Here is a 12899-nt window from a genome sequence, read left to right as displayed (position 1 = left end):
TTGCTAGTCTGGCCGTACGCGCATCTCTGTGTTAGTGGCCGAATGGGAAGAACTTCTGTTTTAAACCTGGAAGTGGTGCCAGGGCTCTTATAAAATTATTTGCATTGGTTTGGTTTAATACCGCTTTGAAGTGGGCTACACTTCTACCTAATAGCTGGCCCATGCAAAAAGAAAGACTGATTTTTTTAAGCTCCTCTGTTCATTGGCCTCTCTTGCCTGTCACTGATTGCAAAATCAGTATGCGTGATAGTGCATTACTTAGTGAGTTTGTCTTTTGGAGCAGGGTACTGGTTTTAAATTGATCTCCTTTTCATCAGGAGTGTGTCCCGGGAATGGAAATGCACAATTGCACTTTTCTCGGGGTGAGGGGCGGGGAGTAATGCTCCCTCTAAGCTGTGGAGTCTTGCGAGCAAAAATTCTACTCTGTGAGCTACTGGCATGAAAGTTGTGAGCGAGCGATTTGGCTGCTGCATCAATTAGTTTGCTCTGGAGCCCTCCTTCCTGAGCGAAGACAAAAGTGTGTGAGCCAGAGGCTAAAAAAACTGTGAGCTAGCTCACACTAACTCAGCTTAGAGGGAACACTGGTGGGGAGTTCAAAGATAGATTTTAGGGTGGATGGCAGACAGGCTAATATTAGCTATGTGTCCTGAGAGAAAGCCCAGCGATTCCGCCTGATCTGGGAGCGGGCCAGGCACAGGTGATCAAAGCCAATTCGCTGCCACAGCTGCGCCAGTGCCAGAGAAAGATGCGCCAGCCAAGGCAACTCTGCAGTGTAGACGTGCTCTTACTGCTATATTGAAATCTGTATTTCGGGAACGTTTGCAAGGACAGAGTCTTTTTTTTTATTATTTGGGCTTGAGTGATCAAGTGTTAACACCATTCTTGCTTACAAATAAATAAAGCACCTGTCCCGTTAGAGACCGCTATTGGTAATACTATTATCTCTGGCGAGTGGCATCTCCTAAAGTAGTTTTACTAAGTTCAGGTTAAGCAGTTCTCTTTATTTCCTTCTGTGGACAACCAGATACATTTTATCTTGGCCAGATAGGCTAAGAAAAAATGCCATAGAAAATGGAAGCAAAGGTGCTTGTCGGGCAGCCATTGGCCCTCACCTTAAACAACAACAACACAACAACTTTGGATGCCGAGCATTTCAGGATCCTGAAATTATTGGCACTGACTTACATGCAAAGACAGGAGAAGGTACTTTTTTCTTACTTAAATGGTCCTTCAAAAAAATCCATCGCTAAAGGTACACAATAGACCCGTAATACAAAATTAGAGTCCCGTGGCACCTTTAAGACCAACAAAGGTTTATTCAAGGTATGAGCTTTCATGTGCAAGGCACACTTTTTTCAAATACATTGTAAAGGTGTGTAAGGTTCAAACGTATAGACCTATATTGAACCTTATACACCATTCCAGTGTATTTGTACTACTGCTTCAGTCCTACACGGCTGCCCACCTGGATCTATCTTAATAGATCTGTCAGCTAGTCCTTAAAGAAGAGACCAAAATGGGTTAGCTGTTTCATTTGCAGTCAGTTCACATAACGGACTAACCGCTTCCAGAAATAAGGACTGGAGATGACATTCCGACTTGACCTCCTTGTACTTCTCTTGTTTGTCTCATTGTCTTGTTTGCGTTCTGTCTTTTGTCTCAACATAGAGCAGAAACTGGGTGGGAGGTGGAGGTCCTGCTTAATGAGCAGAGCTTTGGGAGTTGCTGGGGTCTGAAGACTGTCCTCATCATCTTTTTGCACAGTCACCTGTCCATTCTAGTAGTTTACACTTTGCAAGCCTGTCAGGGCTCTTTTTGTAGCAGGAATTCCTCTGCATATTAGGCGACACACCCCTAATGTAGCCAATCCTCCAAGAGCTTACAGAGGTCTTCTTACAGGGTCTACTGTAAGCTCTTGGAAGATTGGCTACATTAGGGGTGTGTCACCTAATATGCAAAGGCGTTCCTGCTACGAAAAGAGTCCTGCCTGTGCTACATATGCAAAGGGCTTTACTTGGTCTTCCAGTGTCCTGGAAAGAGTAGGGAGTTGAGTTCATGAAACCCAGGCCATTACTTCTGGGTGACTCCGTGGTGTGAGAAGACGTGAACCTGGAAAGGAGAAGGGCTTCATTGGAGCACAATGGACAGAACAGAGGGTTTGGATCAGTGCTCCCTCTAAGCTGTGGAATCTTGTGAGCAAAAATTCTGCTTTGTGAGCCACTGGCATTAAAGTTGTGAGGGAGCGATTTGGCTACTGCATCAATTAATCTGCTCTGGAGCCATCCTTCCTGAGCTAAGACAAAAATGTGCGAGCTGGAGGCTAAAAAACTGTGAGCTATCTCGCACTAACTCAGCTTAGAGGGAACACTGGTTTGGATGTATGAAGTTCCAATTCAAATTCTTTCTCAGAGTTGGACTTCACTGGGAAACTCTGAATACTTTACTATTCAAACCAAAATCACAATACACTGTGATGTTAAAAAATGTGATTAAAACAACTGCATTAATAATTATTTACTCCACAGAAGATTAAACAAGTAGATGTAAAGTGTTTACAGAAATTACAAAACGTGACCGAAAATATATACAATAATAGGAAAATATTTGCAGTAGTGGCAACAGGAATCCGAATGTAATCCCATTTTGACCATCTCCATCAGCTGAAGCTTGGTTCTTAATATGCTGAAGGAAAATCCTAAGAAGCAGGGCTTTTTTTGTAGAAAAAGTCCAGCAGGAACTCATTAGCATAATAGGCCACACCCAACAGCAGAAACTCATTAGCATATTAGGCCACACCCCCTGACAGCACCACTCATTAGCATATTAGGCTGCATTCCCATGTTACCAGAAGTGTGGTCATCCAGCCACACCCACCTTTTGCTTCTTATTCTGTTTACCTTGTTTGTTGTCAAAACCCAGGGCTTTTTTTGTAGCAGGAACTCCTTTGCATGTTAGGCCACACACCCCTAATGTAGCCAGTTCTAATGAGTTCCTGCTGTTGGGTGTGGCCTGTTATGCTAATGAGTTCCTGCTGGGCGTGGCCAACTTGGGAGCCAGCCGGAACTCCGTTCCTGTGCGTTCCTGCCCAAAAATAGCCCTGCTAAGAAGTAAGAAAGGAGCTCTACCTGTCGAACCATTTATAAAGACTTGATAACAGCCAGGAACACAAATTTAGCGAAAGCCAGCACTGACTGTGCTGGCAAAAAATGCTCTCTAGTAGTGTTCACAAAGGAAATGAAACCAGTTTAGAGAAAATGTAGTGCTTTGGATGCTTTCAGGTTTGTAAAGCAGGACACCCTTCAGTTCTCTTAAGGAGCCTGTCGTCCGAAAGATTTCGACTCTTAGCTTCATCATCGTGCCTTTCTGTTTCAGATGCTACTGCTCCGTTAGTGGAGGAGGACCGGATTGCAGCTCGGCAGCACGGGGAGATACCTGAAGGAATCACAGGTGAAGACGATGGGAATGATAGGTGTATCATGTTTGTAGTCCTCCCGTGTTCTAGTAGAAAGCTTGGAGACAACTTACATGGGGCTCCCAGTGGTCTCCCCACCAAATACTTCTCAGGCCTCACATGTTTAATTTCCAAACTATCATGACATCAGGCGCTTCTGGGCCTAATTTTGTTCCCTTGACTTCCCGTTTCCCCAGAACAGTACTTTGTTTTCCATTTGGATGAAATGCATCAATGTAAGAGTTGTTTTCCTCTGGATCAGAATACACTGGAGATTTATGGTGTTCTGTCTGTGTTTTGTATGCAAATAGAACATAGTGAAGACAGATACACTACATCAACAGGCAGCAGAACGGCTGAACTTGCATTGCATTATGGAGACCTATGGCAGAGGGTCATATGGACCATGTGTACTTCTGGGGCCTTCAAAGAGGCATTCCAGAGTCTGAGAAAAGGGTAAAGAATTGCCTAGGTTGATTCTGTGTACAATCAATTTAACTAATTGCAAAGGAACACGCTTGTGCTGCATTTTGATCTTTGGCTCACTGAAGACTTATACAAACTTTTAGTTTAAAGAGGGACAAAAGTAGGTAATACCTTCTTTACACCTTCAGGTTCACCTAAACCGAGAATGATTTGTAAATTAATTTAGTTGGACGTAACTCTACATTGGCCTAGTCTGTTAAGAAATACTTGTTTGTCAGAGAGGCCTGCCCCTGTTTCTGAGAAACCTGGAAACAAACTCATTGTGTACAGTGGTGGTCAGACATTGGTTTTTTTGTTCTTAAAATAAAATTCCCTAGCCCAATGCTGGCACCTTGCGAGATGCTCTCCAACTCCATCTACCCATTCCCTCCTCCGCCCCCACCCACCACTGCAGCCCACAGTACATCAAATCTAGAATTCCAGCAATTCCACTAACAATCGATGGTCCAAATAACATCAAATCCATATCTAATTAAGTAAAGGTAAAGGTTTCCCTTGCTTGAAAGCTAGTCGAATCCGACTCTAGGGAGCGGTGCTCATCTCCGTTTCCAAGCCGAAGAGCCAGCGCTGTACGAAGACGTTTCCGTGGTCATGGGGCCAGGATGACTAAAGAACGAGGCGCACGGAACGCTGTTACCTTCCCACCGAAGTGGTACCTATTTATCTACTTGCAGTTTCTTGCTTTCGAACTGCTAGGTTGGCAGGAGCTGGGGCTAGACGACGGGAGCCCACTCTAAAATTAACTTCCACATATCAACCTCCCTCCCGCCCAAACCTCCCCTCTTACTTTCCCCTCTCTACCACTAAGTAAGTAAAACTAATCTATGTAATTAATTTACATAATGGGTGGGGGAAAACTACCACATTTGCTAACTAGACCTAATTAACCCCTAAGTTAATTTAAAACTTAAAATCTCAAAAGCAATGAATAAAAGTAGCAAGCACCGCGAGATGTTTGTGGGTCATTGGGGGGGCAGACTTGTGGTCGATGGGAGTAGTACATGTCTGATGTCCTTGGGCTTTCTGCTCTAAAATCTTTCAACGGGCAACTGTGCCACATGTCCCAAATGCTGGATGTGTTTTAATGCTGACTACGATTCAAGGGTTGATCACGAATGATTTTGTTTCCATGGGGCTATCACCTTCCCGCCATCTAATCTCATCTTCATTCCAGACTGTGGCCGCCCTGAGCTCAGTAGGTGGCATTTAGAAGATGTATAGTGCTAGTGGCAAAATTAGAGGCATTTGTCTTGCACCATTTTAATGTTGAAACCATTTTCCCATCCTCCATTTTGGAAAACGTAGCTGAGGAAGCAGGAATAGGCTGTACTCCTAACCATGAGGACCGTGCTGCGGGGGATGCCCAAGGTAAGCTCCGGATTATTGCTTTGCAGGACTTAAATGAGGAGGCTATACTCCGCTGGGGGGGTGGGGAGGTTGCCATGTCAGCAACGTTTGATGCGCTGCTTTCTCCAGGGGTCATTTCGTAGAAAAAGAGGTGCAGGAGCTCATTAGCATAACTCATTAGCATAACTCATTTGCATGTGCCACACCCCCTGATATCACTGGAAGTGTGTCAGAAGTCAACACCCACCGCTCAAGCTCCACTGGACTGTTTTGGATTGCTAGCTGTTGGGGGGGGGGGACATGCAGATCTGTCCTTGCAGAGGAGGGAGAGCTTGTACCTGAATAAAACTTGGTCTTAAAGGTGCCAGTGGACTGTTTGGGACCGGGGGACTGGGGAGGGGGCTTTGCAACTTACCTGGCTGCTTCTTGCTCTGACTGAGGGCTGCTGGGAGCAGGGGGTGGGGCTTGTTGCATGTGCCCACCCCCTGGGCTCCTTACTGCCGGAGCTCTGCTCCTGTGCGCTCCTGCAGGAGATGACCCCTGGCTCTCTCCCTCTTGTGCAGCCTACAAACAATCAGCAGCCCCTTTTTATCTTTTAAATGTGTTAAGTTTCCCATCATTGCATTTTTTAGGTGAACTGCCATTTCTTTTGCCCATCAGTAGCCTCATTCCCCCAAGAGAGCTCTCTCAGCTCTTTTCATCTTCCACTACGGTAGACAGTGCATTTGTTCTTGCCTCTGGAGGAAAGATGGTGGTTTGCTGTCTGAAAATGTTGTCTCTTTGCATGCCGCTTGTATTTTAAGGAAAGGAAACATAGAACCAATAGTTTAATGCAGGGGGGTACCCAACCTTTTTGAGCCTGGGGGCATCTTTGGTGTAGTGGTTAGGAGCACAGACTCTAATCTGGGACAACCAGGTTTGATTCCCCACTCCTCCACATGCAGCTGCTGGCGTGACCTTGGGAAGCGAAAGGTGGAAGCGACCCTGCTTAGTGTTGCAACCAGGAGGTAAGAGAGGCACATCTGGCCCCCTTGTGCTGGATGCCGGAGTCTCCCATCCAAAGCAGAGGAGAAGTGAAGCCTGTGAGGCCCCAGAGTCTCCCCTGGTTGGCCGCAGCAGTCTGCCCCTGCCCCTCCTCCTCCTCCTCCTCCTCCTCCTTCTTCTTCTTCGCCACAAAATGGCCACCACAAAATGGCTGCTGCAGTAGGTAGGCCAGCCACAAAATGTCTGCTGTAGGTTGCCTTCAGTCACACGGTGAATATTCTTGTGCTGTGGTATCAGCTGCTGCCAAAGTAATGTCTTTTTTAAAAAAGAAATCTGCCCAGCCAATCAGATCTCCAGTAGCCGGTCAGCTGCCCTTCTGGGCAAAAGCCCCACTTGGCCCTGCCTGCTTTCTAGAAACACTTGGCAGGTGCCAGGGTGCCTGCACGCACCGCGTTGGGAACCTCTGGTTTAATGACTCTTGATGCCCGCCATCTATAGTTGCATCCTCAACCTCACTTTTGTGCTAGCATTCTGATACTTTTATCAAAAAGGAAATAGGGGAGCTAGCAAAAAGGCGCAAGAAAAAGAGGATTGAAGTGATCAGTGAATGGGCTGAAGCTCTGACAACCCAGAAACTGGGAAGTCTTCGAAGGAAGCCTGCCATTTTTAATGAAGAAGAAGAGATTGGATTTATACCCCGCCCTTCACTACCCAAAGGAGTCTCAGAGCGGTTTACAAACTCCTTTCCCTTCCCTTCCCCACAACAGACACCCTGTGAGGTAGGCAGGGTTGAGAGAGTTCTTTCAAGAACTGCTCTTTCAAGAACAGTTCTGACAGAACTATGGCTTGCCCAAGGTCATCCAGCAGCTGCACGTGGAGGAGTGGGGAATCAAACTTGGTTCTCCCAGATTAGAGTCCGCCAGATTAGAGTCTCCCAGATTAGAGACACCCTGTGAGGTAGGCAGGATAGAGAGAGCTCTTTCAAGAACTGCTCTTTCAAGAACAGTTCTGACAGAACTATGGCTCGCCCAAGGTCATCCAGCAGCTGCATGTGGAGGAGTGGGGAATCAAACCCAGTTCTCCTAGATTAGAGTCCGCGCATTTAGCCAACTGCACTACTACAATAAACATAGCATGACATTAATACAAATCAGATACCAATTAAACGCAAGTGCAAATAAGAATCAAATAAGGAGGAAGAGAGGTTGCAGATACCATGACTGGCTTTTCTTTACTCAAGGAAGTTTACAGAACATGTAGGCCTTTAGGCAAAATAATATAACCATGGTTTGGAATACATGGGAAAGAAAAATATTCAACACTTTAGGGAGAGGCAGATATTAAATACATAATTTGAAATAATGGGTTAAAATTAACTGCGTATTTAAGCGCTGAATTCATAGCAATAGCTTGAATTTTTAGCGCAGCCAAGATGTATTTGGCAACTGCCAGAGAGATGTGATTTTCATTTCCAAGCAGAAGATTAAGTGGTAGTCTTCTGAGCGGCTGGGAAAGGTTACAAGAAAGGGAGTTATCAGAGAAGCTCTTAGAGAAGCCATAGAATTGGCATGAGAAGGAAAAGTGTGTTGGGAGTTTCAGGCACCTCGAGACTGCATGAACCAAATCCTTTGACCCGTGTGGCTTGTTGGAAAATCAAGCAGATACTATGAAAATAAAAGTCTGCAGGTCTTTAACCCAGGGATCTAACCCATAGGTTTAACTCTTGAAAGTGAGTAACACTGTTTGATAGGATTATTGTGACTGTAGTATCGATCCTCATGTGATTATGACATACATGACGGTTCTCTTTGAAAGGGCTGTCAAGTCGCACCCAACTTACAGCAACCCTGTAGGGCTTTCAAGGCAAGACACGTTCACAGGTGAACCACCTAGCAAGGTTAATTGTTGGGGTTGTATTTCAGTATGTCACTTCTCATGTGAAAATGGGAACAGATTACTTTCCAAACTGAATAGATTAGGTAGGCTCGAGGACTACTTCAGGGCTCACTGTGTTGGACACCGATGGCCTTTTACAGCAAAGAAGGTTTGGTCCTGGCAGGTGATTCTGTGGCACTCAGTTTTGCATCCTTCTCAAACGGTTATAAGAACTCATTTGTAAGCGATCCAGAAATGGGTTTGTGTTGAGTATGTTCATTCTTCACCGTGCCTTGTCTTTCTCATGTACCTCAGTAGAACTGAGTCCCCCAGGGCTGCTGGGGATAGTGGAACGTGGGATTCATGATCATGTTTCCAAATGGGATAAATATCCTGGAAGTCAGACACGAATCCAAATTAGTCCCACAAGAGCCCATAACACCTCTCTGTCTGGAAGCGGCCTTTTTTCTAGCTCTGGGACTCATCTTCTTTTGTACGAGATCATTCACATATCGGAGACGTTAAAAGAATCTCTGCATTACTAGGTGGTGGAAGAGACTCTGTAGAAACAGACAAAGTGAGGAGGTCAGATAACGTGGAGCTGTCTTCTGTAGCCACGGGACCCCAGATCCCAAACTGGGGCATATGGGGTTCAGCTCAACTGAGGAGGGTCCAGAAAAGTCTGTCTTCAGAGTTTGTAACGAGTCACAGAACCTTGTGGGTGAAGTGGACCTTGGAAAGCATGCTGCGTCAGCCTTTCAAACCATGGGTGCACCGATATTTGCCAAAGTATCCAAAAGAGCAGGGCGGGACTTCCCGAAGAAACTCCCTGCTGGCTTGGTTGAGCAGCCAATAGGAGTTGCCCATGAGGGGTATGTTTCAACAGCAGGTGGTTCCTTCTGCTTAAGAGATCCATTGAAAGACGAGGTCGTTGAGCAGGGAGACATTGAAGACGAGGATGTCAAGGAAGCATCTCGGGAAGATGACGTGGACGACAGAAGGGTGTCCTTATCTGAAGATGAGCACTGCGGTGCCGCGGTTGCAGAGCTGGACCCCTCTGAGTATTTTTACCAAGCTGGACCTGATGTCCTGAAAAAGAACAAAACAGAATCCACGCCAGAACCAGGCGGACTTTCAGAGGAGAGGGTTCCCTTTCGGAGGGAGGCAACGGAAACTGTGCAGGTCTCGGAACAGCAGAAGGCTCCTGGAAGGAAATCTGGCAGTTGTGCATCAGAGCAACAGAGCAGCCGACTTCCGCATCTGAAAGGTGTGTGTGTGTCTTGCTTGAGGCTCAGTTGCCCTGCTTAAGGAAGGCAAAGCCTGCTAAGACCTCTAGTGACCTTGTCCCTGAAACTTGCTGCTTTGGCACTCACCTAAGGAACTGACAGGCTCGTGTGCCCTGGCCAGTGTAATCTTTGTTGCTTTCCTGCTTTAGATGAGCGAAATCTATTTGCATATAACAGCTGCACAAATCTTGCATGGATGCTTCTGTCCCCTTTCCTCCAGTCCTCGCTGTAAGTTATGTTTTCATTTTGCTTTATCCTAACAGTCGCTGTAGGCAGTTAAATAGATTTTATCATCGGCTGGTTATGTGCACTCTGAGAGAGGAAGGAACTAATTGATTTTGTCCCTCACTGAAGCATAATGAGCTGTTTCCCTTTATCCTTGGACGTCTCTAGGCATTCCTAGTTTTCCAGATTTGAGTACCTGGTGGGTGTCAGAAACCATTATGGAGTGTGTCAAATTAAGGGGGCTTGGCTTAAGTTGGTTTGGGTTTAAATCTGCATGCAAATGTAAAACGGTTCATTGGCCGTCATGTGCGCTGTGTTTCTTGGCCACATTCTCTCCATCACTAACAGCATTTATATTTAGCCCAAAAAGTGCACAAATTTTTCAGCATCCGTTTAATCCCCATGGATGAAAACTGCAGAAGGTTGAAGAGAGCATTGCTGTGCCACTTTCTTACCTGACTTAGAACCAGAGATGGTGCAGGAAGCAGCTGCCGCCAAAAAGGATAGCTACTGTGATCTCCTGCAGACGGTGGGCTGGATCCAACCTGTTTTTCTGGTAGTAGAAAAGGAAGGGAGGATCCCCTTTGACTACCTGGAAAGACTGTGCTGAGGATCATGGGACCAACATGGACAATAAGCGTGTGGGGTGAGGGCTGCAGTAAGGAAAGGACGAGATCGAGTGAAAAAGCTGGCTGGATCTAACCCAGTAGAAGACCTGTAGCAATGGGACTTCCTGGAAGATGTCCATCACCTCCTTTAACAAACCCTTGTAAAGGATCTTCTCTCCCGCTTATGAAATCCCATGTATATTTCATGCAGTCATCTTACTGAGGGGTTGCATGGTGAGAGAATTATGTACCTTGTTTTAGAATGTCCCCTGATGTCCTTCATGGTGTCCCTGTGTTTTGGGATTTTAAGAAGGGGAAAAAGCTTTATAATTAACTAAGAGGATATCACAGTTTCAAACCCTGTGGGGGAACACTTGTTCCTCTTTTCCCTATCCAAAAAGAATTGAGGATTATTATTTTTTTTGTAATTTGCACGTGAGGTGAGCAGATGGAGCAATTAATCCTGGCTTTTGTTTTCATTTTCTCCTCTTCTTCAGGATTTGTAGTAGGGTAGTTTAGAGTAAAGTAATCCTTTCATAAAGCTTTCCTTCGGTGCTGCCAGTAAAATCTGCTTGCCCTGGATTGCTCACAGAAGCCGTTCTGGAAAGTACAGTCTCTTTGAGGGGAATATCCAGTGGGTGTGACCTTTGTCTAGTGTGCCTGAGAGAGCGGATTGCTATTGAATCCTGTCAGAAGTGACAACATTTCTCTTGTGGACTAAAAGAGACACTGTAAAACAGCTCAAAGCGTTTTATGCGGGAGAGGATATTAGCCATGCCTGTGGGTCATCTGGAGAGATTTTAGGGCCAATAACTTCAGGGAAGGCCTACTTGGCATTGAGAAGCCTCCTGTTATCAGAAAGGTCAGGGGAGACCGTTCTTCTGTCAGCTTTATGGAGAACTGGACCTAAAGGGTGAGAAGAGGAGACCCTTCCCCCCCATCCAAAAGGGTCCTTGTAAATCCTTTCTGAAACTGAGTGGTTAGTGAATGAACCAGGAATCTTCTCACAAACTGATCAGCTTGTAGTTGTGCCTGTATCCTAGTAGTATGTAACAAGGAACGAGGGGCTGGGCACACAAGAAACTGTTGGAATCTATCATAGAAAAACCAAATTGAAGAGGTTAGGTAAAAGCAAGAGGGGTGCCCATTTCTTCTGGACTAGCCATAGGTGACTTGACTGTTCACTGAGTCTATGAGAAGCAGGTGTGCTCAGAGTTTCTTCTTTCAGGATCGGAAGGATTCTGCTTCATTCAGTTAATTACCTTATGATTGCTGAGGAGCAAAGTGGAAACGTCATGTGGAATGTTATTGCAATGGACATTAGAAAGACAGCATTCTGCTGACATCGGCTATAACAGAACCAAGGAGTGAGCATTTTCAGAAGCTTGGGGTTTGGTAGAAATCTAATTTCCCAGGATCTACAGTATTCTCTTATCTTTCTCTAGACAGATAGAGCCAGAGACTGTTGGTATGTTGTGGTTGGTCATTCTGGTTGCTTTTCAAATATAGGCACTGGATTAGGACCAGTCTATCTTTGTTGGCTTTCCCAAGAGACTACACCTTTGTGATTATGGTTTTCCAGCACAGCTTTCGCAAAGCACTGTAAAGTACAGTCTTGCCAGTCAAGACATGCTTCAGTAGTAGCCCTAGTTGATGCCGTGTAACTGAAAGGTTTCTACCCCCTGCTCCAACCAGGCCAGTGTGCTAGTCTCCCTTATGTGGGACTGCACAGGCACCACAAAGAAGAAAACAGAGTTGAGACAGAGGACAGTGGTTGTAACGGTTCTTCAAGTGGAATTCTGTGCTGACCCACAACCCATCCTCTTTCACTTTCCGTTTGTTAAATTTATATGGTGCCCGCTGTCATGGGCATGGATGAGGATGAGCTGACAGAGCCTGCAGAAACCACAGCTGGCCCCTCTGAAGCAGCAGAGGAGGATAGCTGGCAAGTGCCTGTAACAGCAGTCTTCACACCTTGTCCAGATAAGAAGGAAGAACTGCACGCTGAGAGTCCTCCTGACTCACCCCCACGTGTGACTCGTTTAAGGGAGTGACTGTGGCAAAACTTCGCAATGAGGCGAAGAGAGGCCAGGCTACAAGGGAGATGCTCAGCCAGCCCAGAGTTCTAACAGGAGCCTGGCCGATCGTGCAGCTGGCTAATTGATAGCAGCATTTAACTCCACACTCTGGGCAGTACCCTTCGTGGAAGCAACAAGTCAGCTTTGTGCTGCTCGCATCCACTCTGGCTTGGCTCTTGCACCTAGACCTTCGGACCCCCTGGCTTTGGACTTGGCTCTGTTTTCCTGGCTCCTGACCCCGGCTTGGCTTTGGACTACATCTCTGGTTAGTGATTTGGACTTGGCTCTGTGTTTCAGGCTCCTGACCCTGGCTTGGCTTTTTGGACTTTGCACTGTCTTCTTGGCTCCTGACCTTGGCTTGTTCTGGACTCCCTTTGACTGGCACCCCAGCCCGTGACACCCGCCTGCTGGAAAAAGAGCCTCTCTGAGGGGAGAACTTTAAAAGTGTAATTATTGAGAAGGAACTATATGGGAAAATGTTGTCTTTGCTTCTCCGTTTACGTGTGGTGTATGAAAAGCCTCAATATGAGGGAAGGAAGTAGTGGTTTATTTACCTCCC

At 46.0% G+C, this 12899-nt stretch overlaps 1 protein-coding gene across 1 annotated transcript in view; it reads left to right on the top strand.

The window, feature by feature from the left end:
* The window catches only part of LOC107109638 (microtubule-associated protein tau-like), a gene marked incomplete at its 3' end in the record, with an annotated part of 94733 nt that overhangs the window by 66074 nt on the left and 15760 nt on the right, over positions 1-12899 (top strand). Inside the window, exons 5-7 of the mRNA XM_015410310.1 lie at positions 3373-3447; positions 5243-5305; positions 9030-9410. Coding sequence (XP_015265796.1) covers positions 3373-3447; positions 5243-5305; positions 9030-9410 — 519 coding nt within the window. The remainder of the gene's footprint in view (positions 1-3372; positions 3448-5242; positions 5306-9029; positions 9411-12899) is intronic.

Source organism: Gekko japonicus, unplaced genomic scaffold (genome assembly GCF_001447785.1).
Source record: "Gekko japonicus isolate JY-2015 unplaced genomic scaffold, Gekko_japonicus_V1.1 scaffold1360, whole genome shotgun sequence".
NCBI lineage: Eukaryota > Metazoa > Chordata > Lepidosauria > Squamata > Gekkonidae > Gekko > Gekko japonicus.
The sequence above is the reverse complement of the archived record's forward strand: the minus strand, read 5'-3'. Positions and strand labels throughout refer to the sequence as shown.